This window comes from Dreissena polymorpha, chromosome 10, assembly GCF_020536995.1.
Source record: "Dreissena polymorpha isolate Duluth1 chromosome 10, UMN_Dpol_1.0, whole genome shotgun sequence".
Taxonomy (NCBI): Eukaryota; Metazoa; Mollusca; class Bivalvia; order Myida; family Dreissenidae; genus Dreissena; species Dreissena polymorpha.
In genome coordinates, this window is record NC_068364.1 from 2,658,329 (window position 1) to 2,678,322 (window position 19,994).

General features: G+C 36.2%; 1 protein-coding gene and 1 long non-coding RNA gene across 3 annotated transcripts in view; both read right to left on the reverse strand.

Annotated features, from left to right (window-relative positions):
* The window catches only part of LOC127847517 (uncharacterized), a 35,299-nt gene extending 15,961 nt beyond the window's left edge, over nt 1-19,338 (reverse strand). For both annotated transcript variants that reach the window (XR_008034006.1, XM_052379518.1), the window contains exons 1-2: nt 19,125-19,338; nt 7,667-8,293 (exon numbers count right to left, since the gene is read on the reverse strand). Coding sequence is in view for 1 of the 2 variants with exons in the window: in XM_052379518.1 (XP_052235478.1) it covers nt 7,667-7,837 (171 nt within the window). In the remaining variant the exon portion in view is untranslated. The remainder of the gene's footprint in view (nt 1-7,666; nt 8,294-19,124) is intronic.
* LOC127847520 (uncharacterized) lies at nt 6,220-7,140 on the reverse strand. The gene is made up of 2 exons (XR_008034007.1): nt 6,933-7,140; nt 6,220-6,776 (listed from the first exon to the last, which is right to left on the reverse strand). It is a non-coding gene; the product is annotated as an uncharacterized LOC127847520 (long non-coding RNA).
* Nucleotides 19,339-19,994: the final 656 nt, after the last annotated feature.

Sequence of the window (19,994 nt, forward strand, 5' to 3'; positions counted from 1 at the left end):
ACATAAGGAAAAATGCCTCGCCCCTTGGCAGCCATGTTTTTCAAGCAAACATAATTATTTTCGAACCCATCCAAGATATCATTGAAACCAATCTTCAGACCAAATTTCATGAAGATTGGACAATAAATGTGGCCTCTAGAGAGTGAACAAGGCAAATGTTGACGTCGCAAAACGGACAACGGACAAAAGGCGATCACAAAAGCTCACCATGAGCATGATGTGCTCAGCTGAGCTAAAAAACATGTAAAACAAAATATATTTTTTGAGTGGGGGGATTTTAGGGTGGGATGAAGGCACTGAAATTGTTCGCTATTGCATAATTAAAGAGGCAACTTATTTTTCAAAATTAATTGCAAGTTTGAAATGAACACATTTATGTTTGTAACTCTATACAGATTACTGTTATGGCATGTTAGTGAAATAGAAGATAATAAAAGGTAAAAGTATTTAATATATTAATAAATCTGTGTTAAATACATCAATAACGTATGTATGTTAATATGTGTTTATATTTTTCCCAAAATGAATATTACATTACATTTTTTTTTGAATCAGACTGTTCACACAATTTTTGCCCTTTCATAAATCACACACATGTTAACATTCACTTTGTGAATTTATTATGCAATGTCCCTCCAGGATTAAACAATTAAAATTGAGGCCTGTGAAATTAATAACAGTGGCCTGTACATTATTTCTCCTCGTTTCTAGGCCTGTCTGGCCTTAAAATTGTGACGGTCCCTTGCCATGTCTGCTCTGAACTCGTTGGTGGGTAACTCACAAATGACTTTATTCATAGATTCACACACAAGACAGATAAAACCTCAATACAAACAAGCAAATTCGTTGAATTGATATACCCGGCCAATATGCTTCTGGACACAAAAATGTTCTGGACGGATGGAGAACGACCTTTGACCTCAATGTGTGACCTTGACCTTAGCCCTTAGGATTATGGGTGTTGAATGTGAAGCACCCCCAGATGATTGAGAACATCTATGGCAAGTTTCATGGCTCTGGCTCATGTGTTAATGGAGATAAAGCTCTAAGCTTATATTAAAAAGCATTTTTTCACGACACAAAGGGCCATAACTCCGTTATTAACAGATGGTGTACAATGCCATTTGGCGTGTGTCATCCTCTTATCCATATATATATACTCATACCAAGTTTCAATGAAATCCGCCAAAGCACTTCAAAGATATGGCTCCGGACGGACGGACGGAAAGACAGAAAGACGGACAGACAACACCAAAACAATATCCCTCCGCCTATGGCGGATAGGCGGGGGATAATAACTCATGACTGCATGCTTTAACAGGACAATACGAGATGTGCCCCTTACATTATAATACATGATGTCTCCTTTTCTTTTTCTTTTCTTTTTTATTATAAATAAATGCGTGATACATCAACTAATGTATTGTTACATAAGCGAAAAGGTATATGAAAGAAAGAAATTAACATAACCTGTCATAACACATTATATATTACATCTCTCTTCATAAAATCATAATGGGACTGTGTCTTTTAAAGGGGCCTTTTCACGTTTGGGTAAAATGACAAAATTGAAAAAAGTTGTTTCAGATTCGCAAATTTTCGTTTTAGTTATGATATTTGTGCGGAAACAGTAATATTGAACATGTACTGAACATGAACAACGCAAAACAAATTAATAATTTGGAGAGTTCTGTTGTTGTCGTTATATTTTGTGAAACTTAACAAGGATTGCTTATATAAAGTATAATATACATCTGGCATTGTATCCAGAACAGGGGCTTAGCTAGCATTTTTTAGCTGTAGGCCCGGATATAATACATAACAAGAGGGCCATGATGGCCCTGAATCGCTCTCCTGACTCATTAAGATCAGATGAAAACTATGACCTCTATTGTCTACACAATGTTTTTCTATGATTTGACCTAGTGACCTAGTTCCTGACTCTAGATGACCCAAATACAATCCCAATCCAGATTTCATCAAGATAAACATTCTGACCACAGTTCATAAATATTGGATGAAAACTGTGACCTCTATTGTCAACACAAGGTTTTTCTATTTATTTGACCTAGATTTTTACCCCAGATGACCCAAATACAATCCCACCCAGATTTCATCAAGAATTCTGACCAAATTTCATAAAGGTTGGATGAAAACTGTGATCTCTAATGTCTACACAAGGTTTTTCTATTATTTGACCTAGTGACCTAGTTTTTGACCCCAGATGACCCAAATAAAATCCCAACCCAGATTTCATCAAGATAAACATTCTGACCAAATTTCATAAAGATTGGATGAAAACTGTGACCTCTATTGTCTACAGAAGGTTGTTCTATTATTTGACATAGTGACCTTGTTTTTGACCCCAGATGACCCAAATACAATCCCAAACCGGATTTCATCAAGATAAACATTTTGACCAAATTTCATCAAGATTGGATGCAAACTGTGACCTCTACTGTCTACACAAACAAATTGTTGACGGACGGACGCACAGACACACGCAGGCACGCACAACGGACGCCGGACATCACACGATCACATAAGCTCACCGTGTCACTTCATGACAGGTGACCTAAAAATATGTGTCGGAGATAAACATGAACAGTTGTGGTTAAAATCCCATAGAAACAAGAGCTGTTTGTAAAACATGCATGCCCCCCTATATGGGCTATAAGTTGTAGTAGCAGCCATTGTGTGAATACGTTTTTTGTCACTGTGAATGGTGGTGGTGGTGGTGGTGGTGGTGGTGGTGTAGTAGTAGTAGTAGTAGTAGTAGTAGTAGTAGTAGTAGTAATAGTAGTTGTAGTAGTAGTAGTAGTAGTAGTAGTAGTAGTAGTAGTAGTAGTAGTAGAAGTAGTAGTAGTAGTAGTAGTAGAAGTAGTAGTAGAAGTAGTAGTAGTAGTAGTAGTAGTAGTAGTAGTAGTGGTAGTAGTAGTAGTAGTAGTAGTAGTGGTAAAAGTAGTAGTAGTAGTGGCAGTAGTAGTAGAAGTAGTAATAGTAGACGTGGTGGTGGTGGTGGTGGTGGTGGTGGTAGTGGTAGAAGTACTAGTAGTAGTAGTACTAGTAGTAGTAGTAGTAGTAGTAGTAGTAGTAGTAGTAGTAGTAGTAGTAGTAGTGGTAGTAGTAGTAGAAGTAGTAGTAGTAGTAGTAGTAGTAGAAGTAGTAGTAGTAGTAGTAGTAGTAGTAGTAGTAGTAGTAGTAGTAGTAGTAGTAGCAGTAGCAGTAGCAGTAGCAGCATTACAAGACCAATACTTAAGAATGATCAAATGGGAAAAGGTAACATAGCACCAGCAGTAAATATGGGGCTCATTTACAGGTCAGATTTGGAATCTCTGCTGTAAAATGAGATTTTGAATGAATTAAAGGGAGGCAAATCTGTAATAAAAAGAACATGCATAAACCGTAGTTGTTTCCCTTGTTTGAACCATGCTAAATCCTTACAAGTTTGGAAAGAATTGGATGAAAAATTTGGACTTTATTGCATAAACACCATTTTCTCAATTCAAGGGGAGGTAATTCTGTACTTCATGGACCAATAATGCTCATTTTTTGTAGGGTTCGTGTCCTCATTGATATAAAGACACTGTGCAAATTTGGAAAGGATCGGACAAAAAATGTGGAAGATTTTTGAAAGTTTTCACAAAATAGGCAAAAACGAATAAACATGCAAAGTTCAACGAGCTCCTGCGGCCATGTTTTTTGAAGAATCAAATTTCTTTGAACAACTTTTTCAGGGGAGCCCTCAAAGGTCATCCCTGTGAAATTTTTTGAAAATCTGATGAGCGGTTTCTGACAAGAAGATTTTTTAAGGTTTTTACCATATATGGTCATGGCGGCCATCTTGGTTATGTGATCAAATTTTTTTTAACAATTCTTTTGTCCCATGACCTAGGGATGCTCCATATGAAATTAAGTTGAAATTGGCTCAATGGTTTAGTAGAAGAAGATGTTTACAAATTGTTTACAGACGGACGGACGGACGGACGCCGGACGCTGAGTGATCACAATAGCTCACCTCGAGCTATCGCTCAGGTGAGCTAAAAACGGGGGGTCCGAGTGTCATCCCCTGGACAATTTTTAAATCCTATAACGCCTGTGGTGAGATTTTAAGCTTATCTAGACAAATAATAAGATATTTTCAGAAAATACAAGACTTTTGCCCGTTTTTCTTTGATATTTTACTGTTTTATCTCGATGTTAGTGAACTAAATTTTACTGTATTATCTTCATACCAGAGAACTAAATTTTAAAACAATATGGAACAGAGAAACATTTAAAAATGTAACACCACACTTATTCACAAGTCAAACCATGGGAATTCTTTCCAATAACACTGGCTGCATGTCTATAACGGCACCGTAACGTGTTGAGTGTTAAACTAACTTATAGTTCATCTATTACACTAATTATTCTAACAAGTGCATCAATTACAAGAAATCAATATTTCTACACTTAACCGAGGCAAATGTGTTGATGATTTCATCGATCGAAACATCCGTTTCTCTGTGATTAAATTTCCGCGGTCATTAACATCATTCGGAATGTTTCTGAATCGATTGTCTTAGGATAATGTCAACATGAAATGCAGATTTCTAACCCCTCACCCACCTCAGGGTCAACATTTTAATGTTAAAAAAAAATGTAGGCCCTGGCCTGCTTTGCCTAATAGCAGCTTTATATCCAATGTTTACATTTATCGATACAAAGCATTTAATGACAAACTTCAAAACATGCCAAAATCTGTGAAAAGGCCCCTTTAAACCTCAGAGTTTTAAATGGTTATTGAAAATGGAACATCCCATATGAACAAAATTCAATTTAATTAATATAGAACTTCTTTTTAATTAAATAGTGAATTGAAGTTCATTAAATCAAGTTAACAATTAAACAACATGTACGACCAAAGTTATTCACTAAAATAAATGTTCCCTATAAAGTTTCCATAAAATTGTCGCTGTTATCTCAGATTCAGGCTATGTTCAGGACAAAATAATTTTCTAACAAATGCCAGATATACTCATCTCAGGTTTCAGCTAGGAAATGATGACAAACTGTGTTCACAACAAAAACAAGCTAGAAAGTCGAAACACCTAAAATCAAAGCGCTGAAGGCACAGATATTGTTGGCTATTGCATAATCTTAGACGCAACTCAGTTTTCAAAATTATGTTATAGCTTTTTATAACTCAAGTTTGAAATGAACGAAACCCATTCAAATTTATAAAGAGTTTGTCTTAAAGCACAGGTTAAGATGTGTTTTTTTTCCCAAATAATTAATAAAAAAGATAATTTAAGCTTCATTTTGGAAAAACAGGGCTTAATGCATATGCATAAATTGTCATCCCAGTACCACAGACTCTCTTTAAACGAAAATCAACATAAAATCAGAGAGTGTCGTCCTTGATTGGCTTGTGCGCATTGCACAGGCAAATCAGTGTGCACAGGCTAATCTTATTTGACTTGCATAAAGCCCTGTTTTCCCTAAAAGCACCAAATATGTACAGATTTTGAATGTATTTGAAGTTTGAAAGCAAAAGCCTTACTTTAGAAGTAAAGTGGATCTTAAAACAAAATTTAACCAAATATTCAAAGTTACTAAGTCAAAAAGAGCCATAATTCTGTCAAAATGCCAACCAGAGTTATGCAACTTGTCCTGTACAGTCCCCTTATGGTAATTAGTGTTGCAAGTCTGAAAGCAATAGCTATGATACTTTAGGAGTAAAGGGGATCAAAACACAAAACTTAACAAAATTTCCAATTTTTTAAGTATGAAGTGGCCATAATTCTGTCAAAATGCCAGTTAGAGTTACATTACTTTGCCTGCACAGTCCCCTTATGATAGTAAGTGTTGCAAGTTTATGAGAAGTGCTGACGAGGTTCCAGGAACATCCATCCATACAGATCTCTGGACAGCACAAAAACAATATGTCTCCCCCCCCCCCAATATTGGGGGAGACATAATTTGTGCAACTTTATTTATTGGTGTTAGTGCAAGTTATTGACACGACACGAAACCATTGCAATTTTTTGCACATTCACACACACAAACACACGGACAGGGTAAACACTATATGCCTGTAGCCATTTTATGGTGGGGGCATAACAAAACAAGAGCGCCGCATGACGGAGCAATATACGCCCGATTCGTGTGCCATTGGAGATGATACACTGATGATTGATGTATTTGTTTTGGAAATAAGCAAAAAAAACAACAACAACTTATATAACTGATATATTCATATATATGCATTGATATCAATAAGTGTACACTTAGTCTCATTTGTTCTCTAAAACACAATATTTAAATCATAATTGTTTAGACCTACATAGGTATAGAATGGCAGTATTTCCTGTACTGATATTACTTATCTTGAAACTACTGACCAAGTTTGGTAAAGATCGGATGAATACAATTTGAATAAGAGTCCGGACAAAGTGGCGCTGTTGAAAATGGACTAATTGACCCTATGACCTAGTTTTTTACCTGGCATGACCCATATTCGAACTTGGCCTAGATATCAACTAGATGCAACTACTGACCAAGTTTGGTGAAGATAAGATTTATACAATTTGAATTAGAGTCCGGACAAAGTAAAATGCACTAATTGACCCTTTGACCTAGTTTTTGACCCAGCATGACCCATATTCGGACTTGACCTAGATATCAACTAGATGCAACTACTGACCAAGTTTGGTGAAGATCGGATGAATACAATTTGAATTAGAGTCCGGACAAAGTGGCGCCGTTGAAAATGCACTAATTGACCCTATGACCTAGTTTTTGACCCGGCATGACCCATATTCGAACTTGGCCTATATATCAACTAGATGCAACTGCTGACCAAGTTTGGTGAAGATCGGATGAATACAATTTGAAATAGAGTCCGGACAAAGAGGCCCCTTTGAAAATGCACTTATTGACCCTATGACCTAGTTTTTGACCCGGCATGACCCATATTCGAACTTGGCCTAGATATCAACTAGATGCAACTGCTGACCAAGTTTGGTGAAGATCGGATGAATACAATTTGAATTAGAGTCCGGACAAAGTGATGCCTTCCGCCCGCCGCCCGCCCGCCAAGGGGTTTCACATAATACGTCCCGTATTTTATACGGGCGTATAAAAACATTGCTACTAATCCAAAATAACATAATTATTTATGCATTAGTTGGACATAGTTTTTTTTTCTTTTTCTTGTCATAATTTGAACCATTGATTTTAAATATGCATGTACCTTTAAAAACGTGTAACGTTTAAATTAACATATTGTATTTATTTAAACTTGACACACTGTGCACAGCAAACTGACAAACGCAGATAATCTGCATAACAGTGATTTTAAACAATCTAAAATATGATTTGGAGAAAAACTGCCGCAACACCCCTTAAAACAAAAACTGCCGCAACACTCCTTAAAACAAAAACTGCCCACAGACAGGGAGCAATGACTTCCAACTGACTGTCTCCATTAAAATATAAAGAGAACTGACGAAGCCCCTGGTGGCTATTTTTTTTATAGAACAAAATTTCTCTGACCAAGTTCAATAAGTATTTTAATAATTAAATCTGTGTACAGTCTGGTTTTGATTATAACATTTTTATATGGCGAGCAAATACATGCAAGTGTATTCACTTATAAATACCGTAAACAAAGTGCACGTACCTGTTGATGAATTATCTCTGAAGCACTTTCAGGAAGTTCTTCATCTGAATTTCCCTGTGAAGTATACAGGTACGTTTCTGTATGGTCCAGATTTGTGGCTATACAGGACACAACATGGTTACGTATTTGACCTAAAGAAACTTCCTGTTTGCATATGTCACACTTTGTCATTAACTCTGTTTCTTCATCTTCTGTTACTACCTCAACCGTCAAACACTTTTGAATGGGTCTAATATAAAATTTACCTTGAGGTCCTACAACACTTTTTAATGTTTTAACATCCCATTTACAATTAAGTTGTTTCAATACTCTGCAGCTACTGTTACAACGTAACAGTTCAAACCCCCCACACTGTTCAAGTTTAGGAAACTCTTTAATGATAGTGTCATGAACACTTTGTTCTTTTGCATCTCCTTCAAAAGTTACTTTTTTTCATACCCAAACCTGCCTTGTACAAGCATTCTTTTTCAGCACTGTTAGGTACCTTATTTTGATGATTGTTTGAAAGGCACATAAAATTAGCAGTCCAAGTTCGTGGACGTTTTCTTTTGCCTACAGAAGTACTGGTACTAGGCTGCCTGCACCTACTTGGCATAAATAAAGAGTTCCTTTCTCTTAATGTAGCGTCTGAAAAAAAAAGCCAAGGTTATCTTTCTTACACATTATTAACTGCATTCTGAAACAGAGATGAATATTATTTTGCTGTTCACACAATATATTAATTTCAAATATCTAGAGCACTAAAACATATGACAATGTGCGCTACAGCACTGAGATATTCATTGTGTTAGCCAAACGAAAAACACACACAAATGAGCAGTTGTGCAAAGAAGCTCTACAGGCCTTTTTCTAAAGATTCTGTGGGTCAGAATATCTTACCGATTCCCAATGCAAAATATGACTCAATATGTCTTCCTAATTTGTAGGCAATTTTCCAAATTATATAGTAAAAGCCAAAATAATATGTAAAAAAATTAATCTTATAACAAGACGGCCATGATGGCCCTTTATTGTTCACCTGAGGATTGAGTCAACATATTTTTGTCAATATTATAATATTTTTGTCAATATTAACATGTGCCATATTATTGCAATATGGCACATGTTCTGAACAAATTTTATTAAGATTTGGTCAAACATGTTGCCTCTAGGGTAAAAACAATCTTTCCTAAGATTTGACCTAGTGACCTAGTTTTTAACCCGGGATGACGCATTTTCAAACTCATTTGAAACTTCAATGAGAATCACATTCTTACCAAGTTTCATAAAGATTAGGTAAAAAATGTCGCTTCTAGGGTGTCAAAAAGCTGTTCTAAGAGTCCTAGTGACCTAGTTTTGGACCGCAGGTGAATTTTTTTTCAAAATCGTCTTTAAAGTCTGCAAATTCATATAACAGCCCAGAATCCTCATGGACGAGATTTCTTACTAAAAGATTTCATTCGGAACTCGCGCACTGTTGTTTTTTTCCGATTTCTGAGCGCGCGCAGTAGGTACAATCATGGTCTTGAGCAAATAATTTTCTTCTATTTTTTGAGATGACAATGTAAGGAAAAACATCACAATAGGGCTATATACATTGACATATAAATAACCAACTAACAAATAGTGGTATTTACTATTCAAAGATATAGTAAATATTGATTCATTCTCGTTTTGAAATATGCACATCCTGCAGCTTTTGTTTGACGCATGCTCAAATATCAGAACAAGAGGGCCATGATGGCCCTGTATTGCTCCACTGCTGAAAAAAAGCTGAATCAAATATTCTCTGCATGCGCAAATACTTAAATATAGGCCCTATTTAAGCACATGTACATATTTTGTGAACCCTTAGTTTGGTCAAATTTAACCCCAGGGGCATAATTTGAGCAAACTTTGTAGAGGACTACTACAGTACAGCCAGGGGTTTTTTTTAGAAAAAGGGGAAGACGCTGGACGCTGGGTTAAAGGGGAAAATCGAGCGCGAAAGAGACATATTTGGGGGAAAAATAAAAACTGTTCCTTTCAATGTCTATAACTCACCTACAGACTTCATGTTTTTTTTAGAAAAAGAGGCATGTCTCTGACCTTTTTGTTCTTAAACACATGAACAAGTATGATATTAAAGTCAAAGTCCTAAAAAAGTTGCAGATGTAGATCTAATAATGGGAAATGTTTTCAACTGGGGCCGGGGAACGATGTCAATACTATGATCTCAATTTCATGATGAATGGGTTGACGATCTAGATCTGCTACAGTATTGGCAGGGAAAGGTGCGGCAGCTGCCGATTGTCTACTTTTACTTTCACAATAATCCGACAGTATTAATCGATGTTGATTACATGTACCTCCGAATCCTGCTGGGTTTCAACGGTTTTTGATGATTCATTCTTAAAAAATGCGTCAACGCAATTAATTTTTTCCGAGTCCGAACGTTTTATTTTGTTCGTGTATGAACACCAATTGTGAGACTTTTTTTCTGTTTTAACGTTTTTATCTTGGCTTTCACATAACCCGGATGAAAACTCGACTGGTTTCCGGTAATTAATTGACGAAACATCCTTCTCGCGCAAGACCGGAATCCAGTAAAATAGTCACATGATTAATACGATTAGTTGCCCGGTTTCCATGACGTAATTTAAGAGCTATATATAGAATCACTGGGATTCCCAGATTTGAGTGTTCGTCGGAAGAGAGAGAGAGAGAGAGCGAGATCGTTGTACATGGTACAAATTGGATAAGTGTCGACTTCCCAAAAGAAAAAAAAACATTTCCTTGAGGGTAAAATATTATATTTTGGAGAAAAAAATTATATTTTTGGAGGGGAAATTGTATTTTTAGGGGAAAAATTCTGGTAGGGGAAGACGCCGAATATCGGCGTCACTTTCTTAGTAAAAAAAACCCCTGACAGCCAAAGCGGCACAAACATAATCCGCGGCTATGCCACGGCCAGAATATTAGTCCGCAGCGGCCGAATCATGTGTTCACACGGCGTATCGCCGTTGCACTCGGCATCGAGCAGCGCAACGACGCCGAGTCTGTATTAACCTCGCGTACTTTCGCGGAGTAAATCCGCCGCATACGTACGCGGCGGATCGAGTGAAAAGATATCCACATACATGTACATACATGTATGTGTAGCGTAGAATTAATTACGCGCAACTGTTAATGTTTCGTTTGATTATCATTATTAAATTTGTAATCCGAAACACACTTCCGAATTTAATGCTAACGCGTCCTTTGGCAAATTCTAGCGTCAAATAAACAGTGCTAAAATATCCTTTGTTTCATAAAAAGCGCGCGAAAATTATGCAGACATGTAGAACGTCGTTTGGAAAGTTTGGGTGTATTTTGTGTTGTATAAATACATGAACATCACGTCAGGCGTAAATCGCGTGTTCAGTGGAGAAAAAAAAACGTCCCAATTAGACGTTATTTCATCATCTCTATAAATAGTAACAAATGCCAAAATGTATTTGATACTTAAGGAAATATCGAGAATGTTTGTGTATCGTAAATATTTACCAGCATTTGCTTTAAAACTGGAATATACGGGATTATCGGGTAATTAGTAGCGATATTAACTGTATAATATGAACAAAATAAAACATGTTTATATACGCATATTCAAACAATAGTTATAATAAGCTGATAATTAACAAAACTACAAATACGTCGTCACGGTCTTGATTATTGATGTGGCTTCAAACTGCTAATTTTCTCAGCTAAAATATAATAGCAGAATCAACATGCAATTAATTTATAAATCCACCAAATGCTGGAGCCTTGGCCACTTGTATGTGCGAAAACATAATTACGTAACCTTGTTGATGTGTGAAATACATACGCTACGGGCGGGAAACAAACTTAATAATTGGCCAGACACATTAACTATGCTTACATGTATATGCTAATACAATCCGCGCACAATAAATTTATTATGATTTTAATTATTATTAGAATTGTTCTTTCAAAATTTGTTAACTACATGTAACTAATAATTTTAAAAAGATTTTTTATTTCATGATGCGCATCGACTCGGCATCATGTCGCGGATCGCGGCATGCCTCGGCGGACAGATGCGAAGTTTCGCGGCGAAATGCGACTTGCCGCCGCATACTGACGCGGCTTCAACGACTGACGCGGCATCGACTCGTTTCGCCTTGCCGCCGCGGATCGCGAAATACGTTTGTTCCCCTTTGGCTGTACTGTATATCTCACTACATGTACATACAAAATATGGTAGCCCTAGGTCCTTGAGTTAAGGACAAGAATATTTTAAAAGTTTTCACAAAATAAGCAAGATATAGGCGTATATAATGTTCAATTTTGTGACCCGCGGGTCAGGGTCAAATTTTAACCAAAGGGCATAATTTGAACAAACTTGGTAGAGGACTATAAGATGTTACTGCATACCAAATTTGGTAGCCATAGTCTGAATGGTTTTCGACAAGAAGATTTTTGAAGATTTCATAAAATAGGCGCTTTATAAGTGTTTATTCAATTTTGTGACCCCCCCAGGGCAGGGTCAAAGCCCTAGGCCCAATGGTTATGGACGGAAAAAAAAAGAAAGTTTTCACAAAATTGGCCTTATATAAGCATATGTTCAATTTTGTGACCCCCGGGGCAGGGTCAAATTTGACCCAAGGGGCATAATTTGAAGAAATTTGGTAGAGGACTATTAGATGTCTCTACATACCAAATTTGATGGCCCTAGGCCCAATGGTTATGGACGAGAAAATTTTGAAAGTTTTCACAAAATAGGCCTTATATAAGCATATGTTCAATTTTGTGACCCCCGGGCAGGGTCAAATTTGACCCCAGGGTCATAATTTGAAGAAATTTTGTAGAAGACTATTAGATGTCTCTAACTACCAAATTTGATAGCCCTAGGCCCAATGGTTATGGACGAAAAGATTTTTTAAGTTTTCACAAAATAGGCCTTATATAAGCAAATTTTCATTTTTGTGATCCCCGGGGCAGGGTCAAATTTGACCCCAGGGGCATAATTTGAACAAATTTGAAAGAGGTTCACCCCAGGAACATTCCTGAGAAATTTCATCAGAATTGGACTAGTACTTTAGAAGAAGATGTTTTAAGGAAAAGTAAACGCACGCATATTGCACTGACGCACGGACGACGGACACAGTACCATGACTTAAGCCCTGCTGGCTTCTGGCCATTGGAGCTAAAAACCCAGACTGGACCGAGTTCCGAATTACAACTATTGCATTAGTCAAAACTTAGAAGTTATGCTATTCCAGATATGAAAACACTATCACTGTTTGGATTCCGATTGTAGCCATATTGCACTGTGTTTATTGAAAGCTGCATAGTGTTACGTCATTGGTCGTTTATAAATAACTTGTTTATCTATACATAGCATTGGCATTCCTGCCATAAATTTTCAGGCCAAATCTGGGACTTTGACTTCAAATTTCCGGGACATGTATACATATAGCGCTATATATAGACATACATGTACGATATATGCACTTTTGGTACGCATTTTTTTCGCGATATCTTAGCAATGTAATTAGGTAAATTTCACATGTAACTTACCTATACAGCGATTTTCCTTGTCCAATTGGGAAAAGTACCCGTACCGGTCCAATTGGGAAAAATCGAGTCGTGAAAACCTCAAAATTGGGAAAAATCGAGTCGTGAAAACCTCAAATTGGGAAATTGGTGTATTTGATTTTTTGCTCCCAAATACTTTAAAATTGATAACCAAGTGTTTTCAAGCTGTCAATATTATATAAACCTAGGTTCAAGCTATAGAGCTGCAAAGGGAAACTAACTAAATGTTGCTTAAAAAAAAAAAAAAAAAAAAAAAAAAAATTTTTTTCATTTTTTTACCTTTAATTGGGAATTTAAGGACAGCAATTGGGAAATTTGTATTTTTTTCGTAATTGGGAAAGTGCCGTTTACCGGTACTTTATAAAGAAGGAGGAAAATCGCTGCTATAATAAACAAAAATTAACATCCATGAGATCAATACACAAACAATAAGTCCAAAAGCCTATCAGAAATACACTAGATCTAGTAACATCAAATTAAGCATTACTACTTTCATTACTAGATACAAGCCACATGTTGTTGGTGTTAGAAAAAGGTTGCGAAGTTGCTTTTGTGTACATAGTCACATGATCTGCAGGAAACACGTGGGCGTATCAACTGCCACATAAAAACTTTGTAGTAGATCTTTACTTTTGTATGAAAATTATGTAGCGCATAGTTGTAAAATAAGGTGATCTTTACCGTAAACGATACTTTTACAGATAAAATTTTGTAAAACAAGCAAAATGTGCCTTATTGGTTATGCCTATACCTCCCTGGTTATGCTTTTTGTCTATTAGGTAGTTCAGTGCTGATTTGATTTTCATTCACTGTACATGTATACACTCAAACAAGGACTGTGTGTAACACATTTTCCAGATTTCCGATCCGGGACATATGGCAGGTATGGGATTGCATTTTGATGAAATTAATATGCCAAGAATATCCTGTCGATTTAAGATGATTTTTTTTATTTTGCCATGTGTGTTTATTAATATTTTGCATTTCAGAAAGATTTCAATTGTGTAGTCCTTTTTGTGAACCAGCATTTTTTTTCCTTCTTTAACTAGTACCGGGAAACGGTACCTTTCCCAAAGCCTACCGGAGGCTTCCCAATTTTAGCACCGGACTTTTTCCAATCTCCAAATCTACCATTTCCAACGTTCCTCAGTGCCTTTCCCAATGGCTAGTGCCTTTAATGTTCACTGAAAATATCTTTTGAAATCGTCGAGCCTTTCATTTTCGGTCCTTTATTTCATAGCGCAGAAAGTAAACAAAACTTTTCAAAGTGGCGCAACTCTAACCGTCGTGTAAAATGTGACTGGTTTACATAATCGTGATGTGTGATTGATTTTTCCCGTGAAAGAATTTCATCGTTACATAAATCAGTCTTCCTTACATAAATAAACTTTATCAACACTAATTTTTATCAGCAATTTCATCAAAACAAATCTTAATTGGACATCAGAATGAGTCAATTAACGCCAAATACTACTGGAAACGATTAAAGAAAGAAACAATGACCAGCTGTTAATTGAGTTTGAGCGATTGCTTTTAGTTAAATGTAACTTTGTGCCTGTGTCACTGTGAGGAGAGATAAGTTTGACTTTGATCTGATTCTCACCTGTTTGGAATTAAACATATAATTTGATAATTCCTTATTATTATTTTAAATTGTTATTAATTGATATCACTGAAAATGTTAACACAAAAATTACTTTCCAGGGCTTGTGAGACTTTTAAGTGCTTAAACACAATTATTAATATCATTTTTTATGCAACCTCAGAGATAATGCTTAAAAAAAATTCCATTGACAGGCACATTCCTACTGAAGTGGCAATTACACAATTTTCACATGACATGTTATGATTGTCAAAATATCATCACTAGTAGTTTTTCTGTTAAAACCTAGAGCTTATAATGCTTTGTGATGCAGAATATACATGTACCCCCTAATGATAGATAAAATGCATTTTAAGGATTCCCAATTCATCAATTTTGCAACTCGATTTTTCCGCAATTTATTGATTTTGCGACTTGTTTTTTCTCAATTTGAAAATTTTACGACGCAAAAATTCCCAATTGGGGAAAAAAAACGCTGTTAACTGATTTTAGCAAAAGATTAGAACCTGCACATAAGTATATATCTTTTCGTCTGAAGTAATTTTATATTTAAGAGTAAGAAACAAAATCAATGTGTATTTTGTTAACAATATCTATTTTAAATATCTACAAAGTGATATTCTGACATAATTCACACACTTTTAAGGGGTAATGGTGGTCTTTACATGTAACTAATGATAATTGCATGTGTTAGCAAAGATTAAACAAGAAGAACTGAAATAAAATTTGAAAAACAATTTGCAATAGGAAAACGATCGTAAATTAATCATTATTTGGATTATATAAATCTAAGATGGCCAGGGCTTTCCTTAGACCTCCAATCTCAAGAGTCAATGACTCTTGGGACCAAATTTTCAAGAGTCAAAATCAAATTTGTATGAGTCATAATAATAACGCAGGAGAGTCAATGATCTTTTGTACTTAAAGCGAATTACTAAGAGATATATATATATATATATATATATATATATAAAGCAACAAATTTACAAATATCTAAACATTTATTTCTTAATATATTCCAGTCAATAAAAGAGATAATGCAAACATACATTGTGACCAACATTGTGAAAAATACACTCGCACTTGTAGTGACACAGTGTTCTCCGGAAGCACCGGCGGCCGGCGATTTCGCCGGCTACTGACAGTCTAGGCGCCGGCTACTTTCCCAAAAAATATCAATTGAAAACGGCGCAAAAAACGCCCGTTTTAATTCCAGTTGTGACGCGATTTTTCAATTTCGTCTTTCTATTAACTAACCGGATGTTTCTATTCTAATGCGCGTTAATTTTGCAACGAACAGGAAGAAGCACGGATAAAACCGATCGATACAGTACACTCCACGCGTTTTCCCCAATTTCTCTCGCTTCTCCGCGGGCAGTGACCTGGAGGGAGATTAAGAAAATCCCGCGATACGCGGCGTTTGCATGATTTTGGACGCGGCGGTTAACGATCGGCAAAATTGATAAGCCGACGCGGCGGCCCTCGGCGTTGACAACGCGGGGGAAACTCGATCCCGACGTGGTTGTAGAAGTAGTTGTTGTATAGAAAACTCGTTGATTTACGACAAACAAAGCGTCGTCTTTTAACTGATACTTACCAATTAATATAATTACAGTTTGCAACATTGTTTTTATTTTGATAATTTAATCCAAAGTTTTCATGTTAGCAGGTGTTTTTTCTATACTGAACATGTAGACAAATGACCGAGAACCCTATTAAAAGTCTCGCAAAAATTCGCAATATGTGTGAATTGACAGTTTTACGTCATGAAAGAAAAACCGCTTCCTGTCTTAAGGCATGAAAAACGCACTGTTCTCGCCGACAAAATTGGCTTCCTTTGTTTGGCAATCAACACGCTAAACCAATGGGGTGTTTATAACTCAATAGCAACTGTCGAAATATGTAACTGCACGTGCTTAGCTCCGCCTTTCGAATCTTTTACAGGGAACAAAGGGTGGAGTTTAACAGTTAATTGATCACGTGTTTTACGAAAAGTTGAGTCCTGAATGGCCGTAATTACTTGGTCTAAGCTTTGACACAACAAATAAATCTATCTCGGATTTTCCGACAAAGGCCATTTTCCCAACTTTTTGTACAGTTACTAATAATGGCGTCCGCGTGTTTACGAAATTCGAAACACATTCATCTTAAATAACGGTGTCTTGTTGGATAATTACTGAATTTTATTTTTTTTTATTTTATTTTTTGGTATGCCCAGTAGCACACTGCTAACGCGGTTAGATTCTGACTATGGATCTTGAGATTCAGATTATTAAAAAACAGTTGTTGCAATTTCATGTTTCTTTTTTCAAAGTTTGAGAGAGAGTTATTCAATAAATTTCAAATAAATATTTTATTTTCTATGAAAAATGCTAGGTTACTTCAATCTAAGAAAAACTCCCTAGAATGCACCAGATTGCACCATTTCACTCATGTACTTTTAAAAAAATCCTGGGGGAGACCCCCCATACCCCCCTGGCAGGAGGGGATACCCCTCCCGCACCTACCCCACTCGCCACTTCGCGGCTCGTGCACGCGACATGCCGCGTGCTTAGTCACTGGCTACTTTAAAAATATTTCTGGCTACTTTAGATTTTATGGAGAACACTGGTGACATACATGTAATATATATCAGGGGTGTCAATTGTCCCAAATTCGAAATACGGAAAATTAAGCAGAGATTCAGAGACCGTAGGATAAAGGGAATAGAGGGCAAAGCCCCTCCAGCCCTTGCTTATTGTTATTCTTTATTTTCTTTCTATGTGCAATTTCTTGCGAGTACAATGCAAAATTTTATCAATCAGACCATCCGTAACACCGCATGTGTATTTGTCATTCTATAAAAAATGTTATAAAGAACGTTGGAAATAAATTAAAATCGACAAACCATACCGTATCCGAAAACGTGTAGAGATACGTCGTTTGCGAATGAAATAAAATATGTGTTTTGTTTGTCTGCAGAAAATGAAAGCCAGTAATAAGTAACCTAGCAAATACGCAATTAATATATAATTCGGTTGACATATTGTTTTAAGTATGATATTGCAGTGCTTTACTTTGCTAATAGATAATTTATAGTTGGCGGACAACTATAGCAACGTTCGTAGAATGGTACGGTTTTGGGAAAGTAGCGAAGATGTTTTAAAACAAAACAAAAAGATGTTTCGTCAGTTACTTCTCATGTCAGTGCCAGCCGTTTACAATCAAAATACCTCCTTAAACTAACTAATTGGATTTCCTATCATCTCAAAATCGACCCTGGACGGCTCAAATCCGGATTTAATTATTTCATGTGCCATCTTTACCGAGGACGTGCGACAAACACGCCGATTTTCTATGCCGTCTCAAATGGTCAATTATTACACCTATGTTGTAATCAATTAGCAGATGCAGCATCCAAATTTGTCACTTTGCCACACGGTCAGTTATACCAGTTCTATCGTTATTATTAGCAACTCTGATGCAAAGCGTGTAAATTTACTTTGTAGACAGTACATATGCCAGCATAACTTTCGCGCGTCTTTGAACGGAGCAAACATGGAATAAAACAGGGTTGGGTACACTGTATTCAGCATTGGAAATACATTCTGACATATTGTGGAAGTATTTATCAAAATATTGTGGATAGGGATGTTATAATTATATATTGGATATTATTAAAACTGATGCGGGTGAGTCCATTCTGCTTTGGTGGGTTAAATACATGTCGTTTCTGCAAACAGCTGATAACAAACGCTCAGATAAATAATGGAACGTTGATACACGCGTCATCGAACCAGCAGTGTTTTAATTGGTCATTATTAGATTTCTCAATGGGCAAAACTCCGCCTACTGGGCGGACTTGTGCTTCAATGATTGGAAACGGGCGATAACGGTTAGCGTCTACCAAAAGATACTCCGCCCAAAGCCAATTATCGATTACTCTTAATAACTTTTGATTTTTTGACGCAAGTCGGTACATTCCCCCGGGTCAAATGTGACGCATGACGTAATTTTCTCAAGAGTCAAACTAGGGTATTCTGTAATTTTCAAGCGTCAAAACCCGGGAGCTCGGGTCAAAGGAAAGCCCTGGATGGCACAACCATAATTTTGATTAAAATAGTCCAGTTTAACAAAATAAATCAAAGTTTGAAAGGTAAAACAAATTTTGCTGTTAACTTGACTTCAAATGGCCTTGTGACTTGTTCGACATTGGTTTGCATTGGCATGTGATTTGCTAACGACAGACAGGAAAAACAATGACACTGTACTGAATAACCAAATAAACATTTAATAAAATAGATTAGAAAAGTGTACCTGTCGAGATCCTAGATCCAGATGCGGCCGTATCGCTCTCAGCCATGGGCATGGATTGCCAATGCTGCACTGCATTTTTAAACTTAATTCTTTCACCAATGGTCACCAGACCTAAATTTGTTAACTGGTTATCTTCTAACGATTTACAAATCTCAATAGAATCTATTTTTTGACTCATACAATTTTGATACAGTGAATGTAAACCAATTGAATGCAAAACACTCCTTACGGCGTCGTCTGCCATGATGTAGGGGTGTCATTGTATTCTGTAGATTACCGCGCAATTTTCCGGTGCGTGCAAAATATTTGGCTTGTAAAATTCAATTTTTAGTAGTAGTAGTATTAGATCTATAATGAGGAAAGCACTTTATATAATGATGAGTGACCAATACCTAAATAACGAATAGCTTCGTATATTAATGTCTAAACTTCATATAAGAAAATTAAAATACATATATCTTCATATCAATACATAATATCTATGTATCGAAGTATAATACATATATATAATACAATTTTATCTGTATCTCTCAATGTTTTATGTATATATAAGGATCTTTTATATTTATTGCATAACGATTTATGTTCATATAAAGATCTTTTGCCTTCATATAAAGAAGTAATACCTTTATATAATGGAAGATTGTCTGTGTATAATACATTTGTATCTGTATATTTTTACATGTTGTCTATATATAAGAAAATTATTTCTTTATATATTTATGCTTTATCTGTACTAGAGTTGCGACACCTTAAGGGTTTCGCGGGATGGAATGAGTGGGGAGATCAAATCAAATTGAAAGCCGATTATTTCGACAAAAATTTGGGTACGAAAAAATATGTGGGCAGTGGGTACGAAAAAAAAATAAT